This window comes from Temnothorax curvispinosus, unplaced genomic scaffold (genome assembly GCF_003070985.1).
Source record: "Temnothorax curvispinosus isolate PA1 unplaced genomic scaffold, ASM307098v1 QBEX01016001.1, whole genome shotgun sequence".
NCBI classification, from domain to species: Eukaryota; Metazoa; Arthropoda; class Insecta; order Hymenoptera; family Formicidae; genus Temnothorax; species Temnothorax curvispinosus.
In genome coordinates, this window is record NW_020225781.1 from 160,909 (window position 1) to 184,433 (window position 23,525).

Genomic DNA, 23,525 nt, shown 5'->3' on the forward strand with positions numbered 1-23,525 from the left:
CTGAAATATCCCCAACGCTGAGGTTAGTTTGTCTTATCACTTATTTTATCGTAACGTCGTCGAGCGTTACTTAAAAAAAATGTACATGACGTTAATGCAGAGACGGCGCTAGACTATTCGGCGTCTTCGTGCAATATTTAAATCGGCGTTCTATAGATATATAGATATATGAAGAAAATGGTTAATTTAATCTGAATAATCTAATAGTACGTTCCGCTTTTGTTGCAAATTAAATTGGCAGAATCTTTTAGTTATTTTAAAAGTTCATGAAACTTTCTCATCTTATTATTATTAATTACAAAAGATAAGTTTAAAAAACACTTTGAAAGGAAGAAAGACTATCAATAGCCCAACTAAAAAACTATTCGAAATAAAGTTAATAAGTAAATACTAATTAAGTTTTCGTATTTTTCCTAAAAGTTATTTTCTGCTATATTTATACCTAACATAAGAGTTAACTGTCTAATATTATAAAATTTAAAAACATTGCCCATATTATTTTCTTCACGCAACGATTACTACTTTTTGTTTAAAATGCTTTTGAATTTTTTTTCCAAAAATTAGATTTAATTTCTCAAGTTGGAAAATTAATCGGAGAAATAGAAAGTGTTACATATTCGACTGTCGCGTATATATCTACGTGAATCTCGCGAGACAATTATTCACTCTAAAAGAAAATAGACTATTGAATTTGTTTGAAGACGAAGAATTGCGAGATATATATACGTCAATATACATACGCTCGATGTTTAGGATTGAAACTCTTTCGAGGCACAAAAGAGTCGAGAATTACAACTATAGTCCAGTTTTATAGTCCAGTAATTCGCGAATTTTTGTTTATTCCAGAATTATTCGAAAAAAAGTAAATCTAAATCCCATTGTATAAATGGACCTATTCTTCTCAGCTGAACTTCTTGTACGGTTCATCTTTTCTCTTTTTTCTCTTCAACATAAAAAGTGCATTCAACATGAAAATATATATACATATATATGTTACTGTATTTATATATTTTAAAAATTCGTTATTCGTACGTGTAAATTATTTATCTTACGCGAATGTCATTTGTACACTTGGAATATTTATTCAACAACCCAATTTATCCAAACTCCTAAAGTAAAATGCAATGCAAAATCTTGCAAAGTCTTTCTTTTGAATATCGCGGGGAAGTAGGTCGTCCTTCCGCGGCTCCCGCTCGATCGATAAAGCACCTTCCTGCTTTGAACGAGGACTTCGAACATATCGAACATAATCTGATATCGCCGATATCCACCTGTCGGGACTGTCGGGAGCTCATCGAGAAACGTCGTAGCGGATGCATTTCGACGACGATCGGCGACGGACAGCATTTGTAAAATCGTTCGTACCCGAGACGAGACGCACGTTCGACGACTCCGATCTCTTCGGGCTGACTCGCGCTGCTCCGACAATAAAACGCGAGGCGTAATCGCGCCAATTAATTGTTCCCCGACCGACGACAATCCGCACGTCGGCGTCGCATGACATTCGTCGCCAGACTCGTCATCGTCCAAAAATACCGATCTTACGGCGGAACGATCGGGCTGATCTGATCGGAGCGATATCGAGGACGTTCCGGCGCCGCGATGGACAAGACGAAGCTGCTGAACAACGACCTGGAGCTGCCGCCGCTACGCAGCCTGGACGACTTCCTGCTGGAGTCGGCACGCTTCCAGCTACCGAATCTCAAGGACCTGGAGAAGTGGGGCAATCGGGTGGTCAACAATCTCCAGTACTACCAGACTAATTACTTGTTTACGTCCGTCGTCATCTTTCTCATCGTTGGGTGAGCGGTCTCCGAATGTTTATCACATCCGTTATATCCTGTACATATTGTTTTACGTAATAAAACGTGTTCTTGTGCCTTGCGAGCCGACACAGCGGTCCTCGAACTCTCTTGTCCACAAGTCTTTCTCGAGAGACATTCTGAATCTTCCTATTGCTATGTTCTAGATGTGTAACATAGCTTTTTTAGAGTCTTGGAGGTCTACAGGATATAGTTTGAGTACCGTTGAAATTAATAATGTTATTGAGTGAATGTTATTTTTAGAAGTTCTCGCGCAAATGCTTCATATTGTACTTTCCATGCGTTGTTTCACGTTTTACTAATTTATTTGTATGAATTCTCTGCATATAGATTGATCCATCCCGTCAAAATGCTAGTCGGCATGCTGGCGATGACAGCGATCTTGGGTACGTTTGCATACCTATCCATGGAAGGAAGCACGATACATCGCTTGAAAAGGCAATATCCTGTGGTTGGAGTATTGTTCATAATATTCGCTGGATGTTTCATAACGTATACTCTGGGATCTCTTCTGGTATTCTTGTTCGGCATTTTGCTACCTTTCTGTGGTAAGCGTGATATTTGATATTATAATTCATATCGTTATTAATTTCATTGATCTTACTTCTTAAACATAAGTCAAATTGATTTCACTATATCAATATTTTCTATCTATATCAATACAGATCAATATCAGTAATATCTATATCAATGTTTTCAGTGACATTTGTACACGCCTCGCTGAGATTAAGGAATTACAAAAACAAGATCGTCAATAAAATCGAGGGCATTGGTTTGAAACGCACGCCGATGGGTGTATTTCTGAAACATCTCGGTATGGAAGAAGAATTATTTTCATAAATTTCTATAGCTCTTTTTATCTTTAAGTTCTTAAGATAAGTCGAGTAGAAATGCTTTGCAATCTTATTAACAACCCTACTTCACCGTACCAATCCGTATGGAGCTTAAATCTATTTTTAAATATGCTTTAGACAAGCTTAAAGGAATACAGACATATTTACTTTCAATATCATTATGCCTTCTCACGGATATAGACAATACCAGTCGAGAAAAAATATTTTAATGCTTTAAAAATAAATTCAAGACATTGTTATTTTGGTGAAACCATATTTTCTTAACTAGTCGCTAAATAATACTTAATATGTACGTGTTATGTTTTAAATACTTACATAATGTTAATATTTAATGAAATCTCTATATATTCTGATACGGATGAAAGTAACAAACTTATTAATTTATTAATAATTTATTAATATCGATAGTATTTAATATTTTTGGACAGCATTTTCTCTAATTGATCATTCTTTTTATCTACTGTATATGTATATATATAATGTATAATATTCAGAGCATTGTCTTCGAATATGTGTTTATTACTAAAAATATATATATTATTAAAAATATATACTTTAAGGACATTTTGTAGTGTAGGTAATATATATTGATATTAAACATTATTGTGTTGATATAAAATTTATTCGAAAGATTATCGTTATATAATGTATCGACACGTATATACGAATAAAAATACTGGAATTATCTTTCTTATTTTTTCAAGGAAAGTTAGCATGTGTTATCTCCACAGAATGGCTATCACGTTTTTCACAAGTATTTCAAAGACTGCTTGTGCTAACAATATATATGATTTCTCTTGATATTCAATTTTGTCATTTATTCAGTCTTTGTTGAATTTATTCGTTAATGTTGAATTTTGCCAATAACTTGGAAGATATTTACGTTAAATTTAATTATCAGCTTATGTTAATTTCAAGCACAGCCACATGTTTTCATCTATTCGTTTATTTAGTGCTATTATATAGAATCTATTATTTATGAATTTTACATATTATTATATCTAATATTCTCTTATTCTTTTCTCATTCCACTATACAGAAGATGTGACTGGTATGACATTGCGCGCACAGACATCACTCATGCAACCGCCTCACTAATATTCCGCTTTGTGCATCAAGTTTCTATATGAAATTGATAAAAATTATTGTCGACAACCATTAATATTTGCTGCCACTGCTGTTCTAATTAGACTACAGTGTTCTGCGCGGTATTAGGCATAGTGAAATAAATTTTGTAGCATTTTTAGAATATTAATTTGGCAGATATTTGTGACTGGAAACACGAACGACCTGTGCTGTGATTTTTTAATCGGAAAATCATACATTGTTTAGTAAAACCAATAAATTAAAATACCAAATATTTTTTTACAATACCAAATATTGAATTTTTATATTAAGAATTGTTTTATTCTCTCTTGTGAAGACATGTATATTTTTTTGAATGCTATATACAGCTCGAATAATAAGACATATATACTGAATATATATTGTAATATCAATACTCAAAAATTAAAATGACTGAAGCTTTATATTTATATGACATCTATGAAATGGACTACACTTTCAATTAATTTGTATATATTATGTGTATATTATATAAATAACATATGTAAAATACACACATGGCGATTGTTCTCACCGAACTTTGTTATATAGTTTATATCATTTTTATTTTAATTGTTTTTATGTATGAATCTTTGTATCACCCTGTATAAAATGTGTTTATAATTTTAATATCTTTATATATGTATAATGCATGTTTTGTTATATACATATATATATATATGTATATGTGTGTGAATCAATATTCCCTGACATCTGATATAATTAAGATTATTAAAGAGAATATGCGCTGTGTTAAAAGTTAAAGTTACATTTTAATTGCTGACAGACTACTAAATTACATATAAAAAAATAGGCATTTTATATTAAAAGTGGTGCAGGATATATGAAATATTAATATGATTTATTTAAATGATATATTTAATATAAGTACACACTTAATAGGAGAAATCTTTTTTACCATATACATTACAGATAGTGCTATACACTGAGAAATAATAAGTAAAAATACATACGTTTGACATGTATGAGATGTATCTAGTTGATACATAATATTAGTATATTCTATTGACATTTTATAATTCTTGTAAGCTATCTTAAATCTATATCTATCTTAATTATATCGGCAGTTTCAACTTGAACTGATTACCTTAACGAAACGATCATACATTGATATATCTTGTACTATCAGCGATGTATATAATGTTGTTTTCATTATCTTACTCTTTATTTAATGATATATTATAATATGGAGTCTTACTTGTTTTGTATCTTGAATCACATTGACAAAAGTTGCATACAGAATGCTTCAAAACGTTTTATTATGTAATAATAGTATAAAATGACTGCCAAAGATGTAGCAATTTGCCGTATGTGCCATTTTGAAATGTTCCAAAGAAATGTTTTGTGACGGCTGCGTCACGCATCATGGACGGCACTTGTGAGATTTGCGAACATGATAATAGTAAAACTTAAAAGTAATATTACACGACGATCGTTCGGCAGTTACTACGCACAATGTTTGCAACTGTTCTCTTTCATATAAGTCGCAATAATCTTAAATCCTACTTTAAGATAACAAGATTATACTGAATGCATTTTTGTATGACATGAACACTGAATGGCAGTGCCTTTATCATTTTTGTATAAAAAAAAAGTTCTTTTTAATTTAAAACCTGTTTAAATAAACATAAAAGACGTAATTAATTTCAAGAAACAGAGATCCAACATTAAAGTTTTAACTACACAATTTTTACAAACTTTCGTAGTAATGTGGAAATAAAATAAATGTAGAAATAATAAAAAAATTTCAAATAAATGTTTCATATGCAGTCTAAATAAAAAAATTGTATAATGGAAGCAATTATGATTCATTTATAGAATGTTACTATATCTTCGTTATGAATACTGTGTTCGTTGGAAACAAGATTGTGTCTAGCAGACGAGTATTTGCGGACAGTGCACCAACGTTTGTTTTTGGGAATGGCACCAAAAAGGTGTGCTCGGTTGATGGGAAACCCATTTCCTCCATTTTAGTTAAAAAGTCCTTAAAAAATTGCAATTATATTATGTCTTTCTTTATATGATTGTGCGATCTTAGGAAGAAATTTTTAGTACATACTTCTATGGTGTTTGTTGCACACATTGATATTGTTTCCTTTGCGCCATTTGGCAATCGTAGGCAGAGACGTAGAGAAGGTTCGTCGCCTGGATAAAAAAATTATTTTGTAGGTGAAATAAAAGATATGTTGGAAATATCATAAATTACAATGGACATGTCACACTTACTTTTTTCAGATTTAGCTGTTTCAGATTTAGCAGTTTCAGATTTAGCTGTATCATCTGATTTTAATTTTTCATCTTTTTGCTGCTTAGTCACATTTTCATTCAGCTTTCTCTTTTTAAAAGCAGCGTTGCTGCTACTTGGAATAGTCATACCTGGACCATTCAAATTTGTAATATTATCAGATATTACATTGCCATTTCCTGCATATATATAATACAAATATTTAACAATGCAGTTTATATTTAAAATCAATCAGTATATATGATGTAACTTTGTAAAATTGAACTGCTCTTAATTTTAAAGATACTAACCAAAATCTTGAACTGTTTTGGAGAACAAATCTTTGACATCTCTTTCCAAAAATCTAGAAAGTATGCCACATTCCTGAAAAAAAGGAACATTACAAAAAAAATCTATCACAAAAGGCTTTTTTAAAAAAATGTAAAATTTAAATACTAACTTTCTCCAATTTCATTTGATCAGCTATATTATTTCGTTTTGGCGGCGTTTTCGTAGGAAAACTATTCCAATCCTTGGAAGAGTCAGATGTAACTTGTGAACTTTCGGGAGATGCATGTGTGCTTAATGCATCATTTAAATCAGATATCAGACTGTCTACAGTAATATTTTTGTAAGTTTTCATACATTCTCCCGTTCTAGGATCTACAATCGCCAAATAAGGATATGACATCACTTTGTAAAAATCTATATAACGTTTCCCATCCGAAGTGTTAGACAAGACCTAAAATTAAGAAGCAACAAATGTAACTCGACGAATCAGAACGTCAACTATAGAAAGTGACATGATATTCAGGTGAAATGACATACTTGCCACAAGATAAAGTGATCCTTCACAATTTCTTGGATATGCTCGTTGGACCACACGTCTCTATTGAGAATCTGGCAACAAAATTCCTGTGGATCCTGAACATTGACGAGCAGCCAACGATTTAAAGTTTTCGCGTGGTCCCGTGCTTCCATGAAGGAACCCAAGAAGAGAATATCGCATGGTGGTCTAAATAGATCTTCCAGTCGCTTCGTTTTCTTTTGAGATATGTGCTTTGTGCCAGTTACTCTGCGAGTCATCTCTTCCTCTTGTCGTCCTACATTAATTATCAGCATGTAATAACAATAATAACTTATTAACTTCAACTTACATGCCAAGAAGTAGATTTGAAGAAACTTGGTTTAAAAACTTGACATCCTCATACCATCCATGCAACAACCATCCCACTTAATACTACCTATTCTAATTGATATAAAGCTCATTCTACAATAGCCGTAAAAGTATGTTTTAAGACGTAAGCAGTAAAAATTGACCAACTACAGTCGATCATTCTTGGATTGTATAAATCCCATTAGTCAATAGCTTACTGCTTACCTCTTAACGCATACTTTACGGCTATTGTAGAATGGGCTTAAGTTGTAGGACAAAATGCGTACGGGTTTCTGCAGCAAAATCACGGAATCTGTCATACACGTTGTTCGACAATTGTGGCAATGAACATATCGGCTCCGAAGGCACTAGCGTCTCACGCGTGGGTAATATAGGAGCCCTCACGGGCGGCTCGGGATCCGCGTTCTCGGTCTCCGGCGGTCTGCCACCCTCGAACATCAGGCTAATTGCCATATCCACGTTTCCATCGGCCAACGTCAGGTACTGCTGGGCCGTTGCCTCGCTCTCGCCTAAATCAGAGGACACAAACATGAAAAACGCTCGGGTACGTCGCAACGGCATAACGTTCCTAACATTTACACCCTCGGCATCGTCGCGATTCACACACGGGCTCGAAGAAAAACGCTGTGGCACTCGTAATCGCGATGCTATCCGAGTCGCGCTATTTAACCTGATAATTCTCGCGCTGACGCACGGACGATGTTAACACTTACCCGTCACCTCGATAAACTTCTCAACGAGCTCCTTCATCTTATCTTTCACCTCGCGATCGTCCATCGTGGCTACCACGAGCTCGGGAAGATTTTCCTCTTCTAGTCTTTCTTCTCTCACACAAATACCCGCTCGCAGAAGAAAAATATCTCCAATCCGAATCTCTCTCCGTCTCTGTCTCTCTCCCCTCTTTCTCTCAGTCCCTCTCTCCCTCTCTCACTCTCGCTCTCCTGCCCACCAGGTCCACCAGTACCACCACTCACTATGCAGCGAATGACATCTCGAGCATCACAACACGCTGCATCGCCTGGATCACCCTACTCTGCTGCCTAGTAGCTGACCGCATATGCGCTTTCTACATCGAGTACATCGCACTATCCGACGCGCAAGATCCTTCTTCTTGCCTGTTCTTACCTGTTCTCACTCGAATTATCACGAATTTTCTCGAAGTATTTACTACCGTTAAGATTACTCAAATTCGAAACTATATTTGTAGTTTGTAGTTATTGAAGTCTAATTTTGAAGATGTCTTATATTTCGATTTAAAGTTTTTGAAATATTCAAAATTATTTAAAGCATTTGTGATTTTTCTTATTTGATTATTTCTGATATTTTGTAACGATTTTTCAATATATACCAATAAAATAACGAATATATAGGAGAAAGGTAGGAGGGAGGTAGTTATCGACGATTGAGTCTTAAGTGATTTTACCGATCTTCGATATTTACGGGTAATATGATAATTAGAAAGCATTTAAAGAGATGGCGCGAGGTTGAGGTTGATTGCAGTTGATTGGCCGCTGGCGACGTAATTCCTTCCGATACGGTTGGATGCAAAGATTCAAACGGTTGTCAAACACAATACCATTGAAAGTAGCACGCTGCGAGACGCGGGAGAAGCTGTTTAGTTCTGACGTGATGTGTGAGAAACGATCGGGAACTCTTTAACTGAAACTGAACCGAGAAAGAGTCGAAAGAGAAGGCCAGGCGAGAAGCCTGATAACAAAGGAAGATGAGCGTTATTACCGGTAAATTGCTCTACAACAAGCTACGCGGGCTACGTCCGGATCTGTCATCGGGGACCACGTCCGAGATCTTGAGCAGGATCTGCGACGAACCGAGCACGCAACCTTTTCTGGAATGGTTTTGCAAGAACGTGAGCAGCGCCAATGTTCTCTCTAACGAGGAGATAAAATTGTATGAGATGCTTCTTTCAAGAATCACAGTCAACTAGAGCGGTAGGATTGGATTTCTGACACAGTTTCCACTTTTTATTTACAGAAAAAATACATTGGAAGACGCGGGCGAGCGGTTAAAGGACGAAGTGTTGGACGCCGCGTTGGAAGAGGCCACCAAAGATTGCCCAGACTTGTTGCAGCTTGTCAGCCTGGACGATACACGTCGGGAGGATCTATTTGTGGAATACGAAGCGTTGAAGGAAAGCTGCAGAGAAGACGAGGAGTATCTTCAGTCGTTGAGACACAGTATAAAAGTTATAAAGTAAGGACTCTTATAAAATTTTTTATTTCTTTCTTGGACTATCTGTGTACTAGTTGAATAACTTAGACACTTAGAAAGATGACTATGTTGCAGAGAGGTCGAGAACAAGCTGGATGACGACATCGAAGAAGCAGAAATCATGCTGAATAAAGAGCAGATTGAAACGGAAAAGGCATATGACGATTGCAGCGTTATGCTGAAGGAATTTGATAAAGATAATTGTCAGTTTTCTAAGGATATCGAGAGTCTTCTGAATGTGTATGCCGATGCGGCTAAGAATGTGACTATCGCAAGTTTTGTAACTAGTTTTACAAGAATTTTTCTCACTCTGATTGTTATTTTTTTCTTCTTCAGCAAGGCAGCGCGGTGTTATGGTCACAAATGCCTGTTGACCTGTTTATCAAGCAAATAGAACTCTACAATCACTATCTGGGTATTCACATAAAGAAGCAGTTTGGAACTAGTGCCAACAAGGTAGAGCAAGAAGAGGATTCAGATTACGGATCTCTAATAAGTGACAACAGGGACAAGCAGATGGACGAGAGGATGCAAGAATTGTTCTTGTGTAAGACAAAGTAAGTAAACACGAAAATGTTCTTTTTAGATTTATTAAAAACAATGTGTTTACAATTTGTTATTTTTTTTATATAGCTTATCCAATTCTAAATTGGAACAGATTAATGCTAGTGTTCAAGAAAAAATTGACATGGAAATGTTACAATGCGTACAAGATATCTACAATGGTGGAGTTTTGAAAGTGCCCGGGGATAGTAAATTGCAGTAAGTATAAATTCGCATTAAGTTAAATCGATACTACAATAATTAGTGTTGTTTTATGGTTTGGACATGGAGACAAGAACAAAAAACACGCTATACACTTAAATGTATATCTTATTATTTATGAACAGTGACGAGATACAAACGTTAACCGTGAAAAGGGATATCTTGGAGCAGAATGTTGAGTTTTTGCGGGACCAACAGTTGCCGGAGGTAGTGCAATATGCGGAAACGGAGACAATAAAGATCTTGAAGAACGACGCACTCGCCCGTCTCGAACGGAGGAAAGCTCGTCTCGAGAACCTCAAGAATTTACATTCTCTCGCAGGAGAGCATGGACATGTTCATGTGGACTTGCTGTGCATGTTAATGGAAATGCAATTTCGCTGCCTGCGCGAGGTTGCTGAATTCATCGCTGATGCTCGTCATTACATTATCACGGAATACAAGCTCTCTTCTGCAAGATGCGTTAGTAATTTTATTAGTATTTTTTGTGAATTGATTTTCTTTCTAATTTAATGTATTTTAATAAAAATATAACGTGTAGGAAGTTATGCAGCAAGAACAGGACAAGTATGCGGCTCTCGTGACGCAATCTCCAAAAACGTACAATGCATTTAATCAAATATTTATGTCCATGATGCTCGGTGATGATATCTCAGATGAGTCGCTCTCTACCGCATTGAAAAAATACAATGACTTGATAACCGACAACGCGGAGAAGAAGAAATCAATGTTGGAAACATATCTGACTAATAAAATCGACAAATTACAGAAATTGTAAGTATTATTAGTACTAATCTCGTATATCGATGATACGTTATTTTTGTATATTTCTGTGGATTTAGAGAGAACGAAATCGATAAAGATTACACGGCTGAGACACAAAATGGACCGACAATCAGCCTCAGGCCAATTTCATACGAAATAAGTTCCAAGTGCGAGGAAACATCCGCGGTAGTTCAAGAGGTGCAAGGAGAAATAACTAGGATCAGGAATCAATTCAAAGAACGAATGGTACAGCTATAAATATCCTGATCTATCAATTTCCTGAAAATCATATGACATTTGCTAATAATTCTCGTGTCGCAGAGGATGGACGCCAATCTAGAGCGCGAGAAGGACATTTTGTGGCAGAGGTTCTTGGCGAAGCCTGATACATTAAGAATGAGATACGAGGAAGCGAAACAAAAAGCGAATGAGTCTCACTTTGGAGATAGCAAATCGAATCGGTAAATTAACCAATTACAAACCAGTTGTGTAGAATAAGATAAGAAATTTCGATACTCCAAACACTCATGTATTTTTGTATTTTTTTTTAATCAAAAGAATTAAATGTAATACTTGATAAAATACCAAGCCATTCGTTTCCTCTGAACATTACTCAACACAAATACTAAATATCTATCTCTAAACTATCTGAAATAAATAATGATAAAATGACATGTAGAGGAAACGAAAATAAAACTTCGGTGCAATATACAAACTAAAGATTCGATTCATTGAATTCTTTTGAATTTAGATCGAATTCTTTCTTTAGCCTTGACCAACCATATTTTTATTCTGTCCTGTATGGGTAGTCTCCCCCCTTCTAATGTGTATTGTTTTAAGTTATCAGAAGGGAAACCCGATCGCGCCGCTGAGTTTTCGTGGACGTAATACGCTCGGAGCATTACGTGGACGCGATAATGAATGATTCGTCCCAAGGACGAGCGTGTGTGTGCGTGCACGCTGAGCGCACGCGCGTGTAAACACAACGAGGGATGACGTAGAGGAGGTGCCCGAGTGTAACCTTGATCCGCGCGCATCGATGTCCCCCTCTCCTCTCTCCTGCCCTGTTCTCTCATCGACGTGCTGCCCCTCCGGCCTTCTCCTCGCTCTCTTCCCCTCTTTCTCGCGATATTTCGTTCAAAATCGCCACGCTTCCGAGAGAGATGAGAGATCCGCGTGTATGCACACAAAAGGATCATGAGCAAACGCTTCGTTTATGAAATTCGCGTCTCGAAGGCGTCTTATCAGCCGTGGCGTGTTCCACGGATATACGACAAAGGCGTTTTCCGATCGGCAGCGATGCGTGCACGCTTTCTTAACCGAACAGAACGCGGCGAGCGTGGAGCGAGGAGAGCGGTGGGAGGGCGGGAGGCCGAGCGAGAGAGAGAACACGGAACGGGGTAGCGGCGAGGCGAGGAGTATTATCGATTCGCCGGGGACCCGTGAGTTAACGGTTTGTTTACACGAGCCGGCGAGCGCGGGGACGGACGGGGAAGGGCACCGGCTCGGCTCGGCTCGGCGCGGCGGAGGGCGGACGGCGAGGAAGCGGCCGGGCGCATGCGCCGCCCGACCAAAACAATAATAACAGAGTAGAAGGTTCATGGCTGGCGCTGGCGGACGAACGGGCGGCCGCTCGCTCTTCGCTCTCCGTGGCTCGCTGAGGCCTGTGCCTGTGCCCGTGCCCGTGCTGGCGCTACTCCGCTCCGCTCCGCTCGCGCAAAAGTGATCCCGTCGGACGTTTGTCGCGCGCGGTCGAGTCACGCCAGATAAACAAAGGAGCCGGGAGCGCATAGAGAGAGAGAGAGAGAGAGAGAGAAAGCGGGGACGTTTTCTCGAACGGCGAACAAATTCGGCGAGCGAGTTACGTGGAGGGTCGGCACCGTGGAACCCGAGAACCGGAGTAACCGAGACTACCTCGAGGTCGGAGCGAGCGGCGAGTTCCGACTGACATTTAAATCGAAACTGCGGGAGCCGTCGGCAAGTAACAAGTGGATTACGCGAGTGGAGTGTGCGGAGGCAAGCCGTGGAGAATTGAGACTACCTCAGGATAAAGAAAAAAATAGGAGAGATTTATAAATAGAGGAAATCGCGCGGAGAGGAAAGTAGAAGATAAGGGATCGAGGAACGTCGGCTGGAGTATCCGATTCGAAAGCGGGAGCGCCGTGCGAGATACCCCATCTTCCCGTCGGGCCAAAATAATCGCTCTCTCCGTGTGCCTCCTCTTTCTCTCTCTTCCCCCTCCCACCTCTCAGTGCGTTACCTCATCGGAGCGGAGTAGGTGCGTGTAACGAGCGTATGCGCGCGTTGTGCAACCTGCCGCACCGATCCTCGGCGAGAGAGAGAGCGAGCGAGAGAGCTTCGGGCGCAGACACTGTGCGTGCGTGCATGTGTGTGTGTATGTACGTTCGATCGGCCTGGAAGCAAAACAATGCGCCGCTGGTGTAGCGCGTAGCGTGGAGAGGAGACCCGTGTGCCTGTGTGCGCGTGTATACCCGCAGCAGCTGCTGCTGCTGCACGGCGCGCTCGTGTGCGTTTGTTTATGCGCGTAGATTAGCCCGCACGCTCGTACTCGGCTGCTCGCGCGGGCGTTTCATTCAACAGCCAGCCGCGCTTGGACGCGCGCGACTCCCGTCTCCCGTCGTACGTTTCGCCGACGGACGTTTCGAGAAAGCGAGCGAGCGAGCGGGCGAGAGAGCCCGCCGGCGGCGCGCTGGGAGCAGCGACGGAGGATATCGCCGCCGCGCGTATTTGCCCAGTGAATCACGCGCGTCCCGTCCGATTACGCACGGACGCGCCTGCCCGTGCCCGTGTCGCGGATTACACCGTTCGTATATATACACGCCGCCGCTGTGTATTATTGTTGACGTGTCGGCGACGACGTCGAGTGCGCGAGTCGCTAATCGGGGAACGAACCGTGTGGCGTGGTATCGCTTCGTCGTGGGAAAAAGGGGTCTACGGCACCCCGCTGAGACTCTTTTTTTTCTCTCGTTCACAAGAAGGAACTTTGTTTTCCTGGAAGGATACTGCAGCGATCTCTCCTTTCCCCGCCTTCCCCCTCTACCTTCTGCCTGGGTGTTATTGTAGTTGCAGGGGACTGTCGACCCCAGGTAAACACACCGTAAGAGAGAGAGAGGCGGAAATACCAGCGTGAGAAGAAAGAGAGAGGGAGAGACGGCAACATATCGGGGATCAGAAGGAGAGAGGACGAAAACACTCACACAAAGCCTTTGGAGAATCCAAGAGTCCCCATTGCACAGTCTGTTTACTACGGACTCGGTAGTTCGTATCGCGTTCTCCGTGTGCCGAGAGCGTGAACGGAGGAGCGAACGCGCGAGGATGCCGAGCGCCGAGGAGACGACGTATCTGATCGGCGTGATGCCGGACGGCGCGGCGCAGGCGGACGCCTTCCTGGCGCGCGACGTCGACCTGCTGGTGTCGCAGATCAAGGAGAACCTACGGCTGTCCAGCCTGAAGGCCAAGTCCAGCATCAGCCACAAGAACAGCCGGCCGTCGCCGTACCGGGTGCCGGCGCGTTCCTGGGCGGATCCGGCTGCCGGCTGCGAAGTCTGCGGTCTGCGGTCCAACGGCCAGCAGCAGCAGCAGCAACAGCAACAGCAGCAGCATCACGTGATCGCCGGTCATCATCACCACCACCATCACCACCATTATCACAACCATCTAAAGAGGAGCGAGAGAAGCAGAGTGGACGACGACCCGTACGAGGTGCTCCAGGAGCTGCTGCGCGAGGGCGGCCTCATCAAGGAGGCGGTCAAGAGGCTGCAGGAGAACCTCGACGAGCTCTCGAGCTCGGAGGTGGACGAGGACGACGTGGTGGACGACGAGGACGACGATGTGCGACGGTCCAGCGGCGGCGGCGGCGGATACCGTAGGAAACCGTACTTCTACGACTCCGAGGACGAGCCGTTACCGCCGATGTACGAGCCCCTGGAACTGTGAGGCGTCCGGCGACGGCGCCCGGGGAGAACTTTTACGGACGTTCCTGCGCTCACGCTGTGAGCGGGACCCCGCTTTGTCCCGCGGCCTCCTCGATCCCGTTCTTTTCCTTTCTTCTCTTCCTTTTTCTTTCTTGAAAGGGACGAGATTTTTCTGGAGCCGCGCCGGACGCCTCCTTTGTGACTCGGGATGGATATTGTCTCGAAAAAAATGGATCGGAATCCCCATTGAAGAAGGAAGACGATAAAAGGATCCTGGGCGGGAGCAGGTTTTCCTTCGTTCACCCGCGTGGGAGTCCCGGGGACGCAACGGCGATGACAGTGTGCGTGTGCGTGGCCGCGTGTGTGTAGACGCAATTAGGCGAGAACTCGCCTTACATGGCCGTGTTTGTAAATACGCTGCGTTGTCGGCGCTGCGCGACAGCCAAGCCTCGCCGCTGTATCGACGCTCGCGGACGGACCTACGTGGAAGACTTATGGCCGCCGACCGCGGCCCGCGCGCCGCTCGACTCCTCGCACCCATCAACCGTATCGAAATGCGCACGCGAGATGTTCCTTTTCCCGCACGCCCGTTCCACATCGCGCCGCGGTATCTCAGATCATTTAATTAAATATCGCCTGGCGAGCGAACGCCGGACTGACGCGACTTCCTGCGCGCCGCGTCGTCCGCGTTTCAGTAGCCATACGCAAAACATGTTCCTTTTCCATTACTCTATACAGTGTTAACGATAATTATCGGTATCTCGAATCATTGAGTAATATCACCGGCGATAATCGTAACGCAAGGCCGACATAATTCTTTGTATATATTTTGAAGTGCTGGAAAACATGTATAATGTATATCAATTTGTTGTCGTACTGCGTGGTATCTCAGTTATTAAAATATCGGATATCGTTATCGCAGTGTGGAGTGCCTGTATCGTAACAGCTGATTCGTCGCGAAACTCTCGATTGACGCTTCAAATACTGAGCGAATATATATAGATGGGGGATTAAAAATATAGATATATATTATTTTATATACGTTTTATTTAACGAAGCTCTGCTGGTTAGAGATTTATTATTTTTTTCGACGCTCGATGAAAAGAGCTTAAATCTTGGAAAGTTTCCGACGTTCGAGTTGCTCTAAAAATTATCGCCAATCACGCACGTTCGTACGGTATTTGAAGAGTTAATCTAACGCGTTATTATTCGTCATCTTTGGTCGAATTGCATAAGAAGTCTGTGTTAATTGATTCTGAGTAAGCGAGACACTGATCATTGTCTTATATAGCACTGAACGAAGAAAGAAAGATCTAATAAAGTTTTACCACAATTGTATTTGTTTAGTAGTGCAATTGTTTGCTTTACGTAATTGGAGTTTGTTTGCGAGTGGCACCGAAGAATTTACAGTTTAATCTCTAGAGATAACGGCCGTATTCTGGCATAATAAAGAAAAAAAAAGAGTCTTCACAGCGCGCTTCGGAGACCCAAGTACCACAAAACAATGGCTGTTAATTAGTTTGTAATTATTATGTGACAGCCTCCCTCTTGAGACTGCATCATTAAACGTGAGTTTGCCGTTCGAATTCGAAGAACGGGAACTACGCAAGTATTGCGGGAACTTTTTAATCCTCGAAGCACGGTACGTAACGTCCCCGCCTCAAGATCCTACCGCCAAGTTATCTGTGAGTTAAGCGACGAGTTTCGCTCGCTTATCGATTTACAGCGCTGAATCGTTATCTCGTGCGACGCACGAGAACGACGCGTCGACGTTCTGTCGTTCTATAAATGGACACTTTCCGTTAGAATCGGAATGCCACCCGCAAAGAAACCCAGAGCGTCACCGAGCGCGACGAAAGCGAATCGTCGTCGTCGTCGTCGTCGTGGCTTTCCAAAGAAAGAAAAAAGTCTGAGAGTTAAATCGAGGAAGATCTCTTCGCGTTGTTCGCGAATTAATTTCAGTAGTGCAGGGTTTCTCAAATTTTCAGATCCGACACTTTTTTTCTAGCCGCAGTAGCACAGACTTCGCACGAGGATAGATATAAAATTTATAGCACGTGCGAGTAGGGAGAAAGAGTAGGCGGCGAAAATGTTTCTCAAGCTGTTAGACAAGGACAATCAGGTCCTGCCCCAGGATTACGCGAGTCCACTTTGAGCGAGTAAACCGCGTACCGCGGCCGATCAACGATTAACGATGCCTTTGCGTTGCGTGGCGGAAGTATTAGGGGCACAATCGCCACGAGGAGAGAGAGAGAGAGAGGAGGAGGGCACACACAGAGACACGGTGATCTCATTTATTTTTTCATGATGCGCGCAACGAGCGGACTGCAGCCGATCGATGCGAGGCGAGATCATTGATAGCTTAGCTTAGGCTCGGTTTAGTTCCCCGACAGCTGCGTCCTTAATCCTAAAGGGTACAAGACACCGTCGGCGTCGTCCGTTCGGCGAAAAGCGGGAGTTGAGCAAAAAAGAGTGAAGAAAGAGGCCGGCGGGGGCTTTTGCAGTTTACACGAAGACGTTTACATTCGCGAGGATGTATATCGTGAGAATTGGACCGAGATTCGTTGTATAAACGAGGAGGTTCCGCTGCTTAGCTGGTGGGACGCGACTTCGTCTATTTATGAAATTGTATATCGTGGAATTAGAGCAATTTTGAAATTTATTGACGGAAATTTTCGACACTTAGGATTGCGAAATGAAAAGAGAAAATCTCTACGGCATCCCGATCGTTGTATCATTTAGGGTAATCCTGACGCGCTGGAGTATTAACGAAGAGACGTAAGAATGTCAAAGATTTAGATAAATGTCCACGGTTGCGGGAGAATCCGCGCGGGAGGGGAAGAAGAAAAGCAGACAGACGAGGACCGCGCGTTAACGTGGATCTGTACAATAGTTTATACGTTTAGCTTTATACCCCTTTCTCTGTGCATGTTTTAGTGCATAGCTACTTATCGCTATCGATCGCTAGAGGAGAGACACGCTGTTGATGTTACATACATTGTATCCGCACGTACAAGAACGCGCATGTATGCGTGCGTTGCGCGAGTTCGCGCGACGAGATGATGCTCCAGCGTCGCGTGATTCATTTCGCGCGGGTGGAGAGATGAGGGGAGAGAGAAAGAGAGAGAGATGCATCTGTAATACGAGGGCCCTTACGGGGCAGCTGTGACGTCACGGGTTGACATAATTATCGGAGAGGACTATTATATACTCCTCGCGATAACATCGTTGCTGCTCATAATTAATTTCTTCGTTCGCGAGAGATGCCCGTTCTATTCCAAAATCTCGCGATCAATTCGAAGAAGCCCTCGATTATTCCCGGGGGCGCGCGCCGAGAGTGACGTCACAGCTGCAGCGTCCGGGACTTTATCGTGTGGACGTGTTGGCGTAAACGCGGTCGCGGCACCACACACGAATGACGCAATAAAAACGACACACTTGTATGTAGCGCGAATATACAGGGGGGGGGGGCGAAAGAAACGATGAATCGTTTCGTGGCTTCGCGTCGTCGGGGATCTTCGACGACGTTTGCCGCCTTATCCGACTAATTAGATAAGCTAGCAATTAGTACCACACCGCGTGTACCTACTGCGAGAGCGGAGCGAACGAATTGCGTCAGGATTGCCGCAGCTCCGGAACGGACGAATGCCCGTGTGCGTGAGCGTGTGCGTGGGAGAGTTGCGTTCGTTCTCTTTTTTCGTCTCTTTTTTTTTCTAAGAGCGAACGCAATCCCCCTTATCCGTTCTTTTCTAAGTTCGTCGTTAAAGAACCGTGCATTATGGAAAACTATATCTCGTTGTGATCGGTCGGGCTCGCATGCCCGACAAGTCTTAATTAAAATGAAAAAAAAAAAAAAATAAAGAAGTTCAAAGTTTCGATGCAGATATACCGGTGTACATGTATTTATTGCGCGTGCATCGTATACCCGCTATTGACCCGCGCGAAAACTTTCCGTCCGATCGTCCACGCTGCTCCTCCACTATTCCTGCCTCTGTCTCGCTTCCCTCTTCCACCGTCATCAAACGTCGACATCAAACGGTTCTGCCTGCTGTGTCTGACGACGGAGCGTGCCACAAATACATCGTGGATACGCGCGCGCTGATATTATACGGGACGTCTCGACATTACCGTTCCTCCTTCGCTCGGCTCGCGCTCGAGGAAAATTTTCGAGCTAATAGCCGGATCGATTAACGTAACGTCTCGGTGCATGGGCTTGCCACCGCTCGCGCGCAAACAGGATGACCGTAAACAGATGAGAATCTCGTTTTAACGTGATCTAATCTCGCATAGATTTCGGTCGAATTTCAGGATACTCGAGGATACTTGTAGATAGAGCGAGTTCCTGTGAAATTTTATCTAGGGGAGCAATATTGACCTAATACGTTTCGTCAAATAAAGTCATTGTTAGGAACGGCGGTACGGTAACGGGACACCCCGTATAAGCCGGCGGTTCACTGGCCTTCTGATCGTTGGCGCGCGTTAAAGCCGCTTCTACGTGCCAGCTCCTAGAAGATTTGCTTTCAGCAACAAAACTCGCACGCTCGCCCGATCTATCTCGCGTTGATAGTAGACCGCGATATTACGCGAAACCGCGATACGCTCGTCCGGATTTCTCCGGGCGGATTCTGTTATCGCGGAGACCTCGCAGCGTTTTAATATCCGTATCCCGGTCTCTCGAGCACCCTCTTCCGATTCTTTAATATCGCGCTGCGGGAACCGAAAGCTCTCGGCGTTGACGCGCATAGCGAGCGAGCCTTGGTATAGGAGCAAGTGCCATTTCACAGTAATTTCCGCAAAAGCGTCGACTGCAATAATGACCGTAATAACGCAGCGGTAAATTATGGCTCTTAAAGGTCCTAGAACGGATGTAGAACGATACCCGGTGCGTTTTTACGAGCCACATTTTGCCCGATGCCTCTGACCTGAAACCGACAGTTCGGTAGAGAGAGAGAGAGGGAGGGAAAAGGGTCGGCCATCAATTTCAGGCATGAGGCAGGTCGTTTAATAATTGGCCGCTTACAGAAATTAACGGCGGCAGCTGCTTCATCGGCACGTAACGCGACGCAATTGTTTCGTCGCGTTGCGTAATGAAACGACAGTTCATTATTTCGAGTCTTGGGATTTTTTAATTTCGCCGTGAATCGCACATATCATTCGACGCGTCCGCTTCCTTACTTTCTAACATCTCAATTCTTTCGTAATAGAATAGCATAACGTACAATCTTTTTTTTATATTAAGCAGATTCCAATTGGATAATTTCTTAAGGATAATTATCCTTAAGGATAATTTCTTTTTTCGTTGCTCTGATAATTCTCGAAGTCAGGTGTTTGCCATCCGAAACATGTACTATATATATATTGCAGGTGCTTTTTTCGCAGCACTTTAGGCCCAGTTTCACAAGTGTCGGTTAACTTTTAATCTTAGATCAACTCACTCTTCGTCTCCTTCTAACGTCCCCCTTATGTCCATTTCTATCAACGCAGGTTAATTTTGATCTTGGTTTAACTTACCTGTCATCTTTTCCTAGTTCTAAAAGTTAGAAAAAGATAGAAAGTAAGTTAAACCGAGATTAGAAGTTAATCTACATTGGTAGAGATGGGCATTCGAAAGAGACGAAGAGTGAGTTAATCTAAGATTAAAAGTTAACCGACACTTGTGAGACTGGGCCTAAAAGTCGGAGGGATTAACGATGAGCGAACTTGACCCCGAGAAAAGTCAAATGTCATCGCGAGACGCGGACGCGAAAGCGGAGATTGTTAAGAGTCGGCTGATGGCTTTTTCGCGAGTCACCGTTCTCGCCCGTCGCCCGGAGACTTTGATCGAATGACTGGCGACATTTCTCGGTGTTTGCGGCAACGCGTGAGAAGTCGAATAAATCGAGTCCAGTAAGTGACTCCGCGCGTACGCGTTATACTCGGCCGGAATTGCGGCCGATTGCGCGGTCTTAGCTAACGAAGCGACCCGTTTTCGTCAGCGGGCGCGACCTGTCGCAACGATCCCGTCTCATTACGGCGGCGGTGGAAATCGTACGTTTCTCTCCCCGCTTATGCAATTAGGACTTTCCCGAATGTAATTGTATTTGTCGTTCGGCTATCGCGTAATCGAAGTATACGTTAAGCTGGATGCACAATGACAAACACAGGCAACAGGAACGGGCAATGGGAACAGAGAATTTCCAACGCGTTGGATGTCTATTCTCTATTGCCCGTACCTAACCAATCGCAGCTAAAATCAAAATCACTGTGGATCGGTCAGATACACGGGCAACAGAGAATAGAAATCCAACGCGTCGGAAATTCCTGTTCCCATTGCCTGTTTCCCTGTTGTCTGTGCTTTTCATTGTGCATCCAGCTTTACCGGCCGGCGCGCGAAAATAAACGGCGGAAAACTTGGCGCAGCCTGACCCAATTCAAGAAAGTCCATTTATATTGTGTATACGTTTGTCCACCATCTGGCGTTGCGCGTCCGCGCGTGCATGACACAGATGTTAATTTTACGTTAATATAGAAATGCTCGTGCGCGGAGAGAGAACGGACGCGGTTACGTGTAAATCCATTAAACGATAACGCGAGGAGAGCTTCCGAAAACGAGGCACGCAAGCGGTCGACCGAATTTCGCGATTTCGTGCTATCGTAGCGTGATATTTTTAGCGCGGCGGTACGTTTGATATCACCCGTCCTTATCGGAGTATCGCAACGTTTCACGCGAACACACTCTCTTTCTCGGATCTTCGGCCGATCTTTCGGAAATGCGCGACGGCCTGGATGTATTCGATATGTACACACTCCATCGCGTTATTAGTATACGTAATTTTAATTATCTGTACGATAAAATGGGGACGTCCCCCTCGAGGCTCTGATAAAAAATAAAATTAAGCGAGAAGGAATTGATTCCTCGTTGTTTCGAAGCGTCCCAGCGGCTGATAAAAGTAACGGTAGGTAAGTAGCACGCGATTGCCCGAAGCAATCAATAAATCTCCATTTATCTTGGATTTTTTTTCCCACTTCGAAGTGGGGCGAGAAATCTTCAGTCCTATATCAATTTGTTTAATTCGTTTAATTGATTTCGCTGCCGGCGACGACGGTTTTTATCACGTTTCGCGTTGGCAAATAGCGCCTTATATAATACGTGTAACGCTCGCGCGACCTTCGAGAGCAAGGCCTTCGGGCCTCTGTGTCGTTGGTAAACTGAGAATAGGATCCCACATCGGCTAGAGTTCGAAAGAAAACCTTGCGCTATAAATGTACGCGCGAGACAGCGTCGCGCGTCGCGTCGCAGTTTTTTGCACGGCGATATATACACGTTCTCGAAGGAAAGAAACGGCGCGCGACGAAATAAAATCGCGCGTTTCGACAAATGTCTTTATAGATTCCTGTATGATTCGAATAAAAGGGGAAGGGAGACCGAGACACACAACCGGAAACACGTTCGGCGATACACGTGTGAATCAGACTCGTAATGAATCATCGGTGTTTCGCTTCGCCTCTCGGTTCAATCCGCGGTCGCAGAAGAGAAACACCGTGTGCGTCGACTGCGGCGTTACGTCAGCTCCGAAATGCACGAGATAACGCGACAAATTGACTCGCACTCGTCATTATCGATATTAACAGCATCACGCGATGTTTTCATGAATCGCGGTGATGTACTTGAGATTTCCCTTATCGGCGCGTCCTCGCCGGACGGGTCCATATTATTTTTCCACTGTACCCCAAGATTGTGGAACAACGGGCTCTCGATAGCGATCTTCTCTCCGCTGATTCTCTGATCGTTGCGGAGTTAACGGCGCGCGCGGCCGTAAGTCAACAATTCGTCTAATAACGTATATCGGCCTTGTCCGTATGTTGACACAGATTTCGGGGCGAGATAGCGAGCGACCCAGTTGGAAAGGAGAGATAGAAAAAAAATGCGCGAAACAGCACGTACTCGTTAAGATGCTCGCCTTCCGGCGATAGGAATGAATAGATAAGCGCTGTGTTAAATAATAGGGTCAAATTATATACTGAATTTGAGTCGTTTTTAATCATTCCTATAGATCGCCACTGCTCCTGCTAAAAATATGTGTACTTGACTAAAACAACAGTTAAAATAATACTATTTTGTGTTAAAGTAAAAGTATTAGAACTCTTATTGGTTTAAATTTCATCCTTTGATATTTAACATTGAATGACGGAATATACACATATTGATTAATTGAACAGGAATACGAGAATACTTTCGAGTCGAATAAACTTCCGAGTTCTCAGTATCTACCTACAAAAAGTTTTCTCCACAAAATGTACAGAGTGTATATACATGCATACATAATACATATGTCTTTCTTAGCCAATCAATTTGCAGCCTTTCTGTTAGAGCAGAGTTTGCGCATACGTTTCTCGTTAGAGAATCTGAACATTAAGTTACAAGAATATAATTTTATACATATAATTATTTATTTTGTCTTTTTTTTTACAAGCCAAGCTAGATTCTCTAAATGTTAAATTATACGAGGGGTCATTTTTTCGTTCGTCATTCGTTTTGCTTTTCGTTAACCCAAATCGAGCCTGCTTCGACGAGGAATGGTTTTCGTCATAATGCGGCGGTTTGCAGTCTATAGACGCCTTCGGAAAAATCGGTAAACGCCGGGTCGG

At 42.8% G+C, this 23,525-nt stretch overlaps 4 protein-coding genes across 5 annotated transcripts; 3 read left to right on the forward strand and 1 right to left on the reverse strand.

Moving 5' to 3' along the window:
- The first annotated feature begins 1,232 nt into the window (after positions 1-1,232).
- LOC112466212 (PRA1 family protein 3) lies at positions 1,233-4,111 on the forward strand. The gene is made up of 4 exons (XM_025034172.1): positions 1,233-1,802; positions 2,154-2,371; positions 2,524-2,637; positions 3,717-4,111. The coding sequence occupies exons 1-4, from the start codon at positions 1,603-1,605 to the stop codon at positions 3,773-3,775; spliced, it is 591 nt and encodes a 196-aa protein (XP_024889940.1). The 5' UTR covers positions 1,233-1,602; the 3' UTR covers positions 3,776-4,111.
- A 930-nt stretch (positions 4,112-5,041) lies between these two features.
- On the reverse strand, positions 5,042-8,354 carry LOC112466201 (UBX domain-containing protein 7). 2 transcript variants are annotated; one of them, XM_025034155.1, is made up of 8 exons: positions 7,917-8,354; positions 7,470-7,712; positions 6,855-7,129; positions 6,487-6,768; positions 6,338-6,410; positions 6,029-6,178; positions 5,862-5,947; positions 5,042-5,786 (listed from the first exon to the last, which is right to left on the reverse strand). In XM_025034155.1, the coding sequence occupies exons 1-8, from the start codon at positions 7,978-7,980 to the stop codon at positions 5,628-5,630; spliced, it is 1,332 nt and encodes a 443-aa protein (XP_024889923.1). In that variant the 5' UTR covers positions 7,981-8,354; the 3' UTR covers positions 5,042-5,627. The 2 variants fall into 2 exon arrangements, with proteins under 2 accessions (XP_024889923.1, XP_024889922.1); XM_025034154.1 differs by having other exon boundaries at positions 6,029-6,226; positions 7,917-8,352.
- A 242-nt stretch (positions 8,355-8,596) lies between these two features.
- On the forward strand, positions 8,597-12,438 carry LOC112466200 (HAUS augmin-like complex subunit 3). The gene is made up of 9 exons (XM_025034153.1): positions 8,597-9,111; positions 9,196-9,414; positions 9,508-9,694; positions 9,769-9,989; positions 10,066-10,194; positions 10,323-10,659; positions 10,739-10,971; positions 11,040-11,208; positions 11,284-12,438. Exons 1-9 carry the CDS (start codon positions 8,927-8,929, stop codon positions 11,425-11,427), a joined length of 1,824 nt encoding a protein of 607 aa, XP_024889921.1. The 5' UTR covers positions 8,597-8,926; the 3' UTR covers positions 11,428-12,438.
- Positions 12,439-12,549: 111 nt separating this feature from the next.
- LOC112466202 (GSK-3-binding protein-like) lies at positions 12,550-16,243 on the forward strand. The gene has a single exon (XM_025034156.1). It carries the CDS (start codon positions 14,299-14,301, stop codon positions 14,917-14,919), a length of 621 nt encoding a protein of 206 aa, XP_024889924.1. The 5' UTR covers positions 12,550-14,298; the 3' UTR covers positions 14,920-16,243.
- The last annotated feature ends 7,282 nt before the right edge of the window (positions 16,244-23,525 follow it).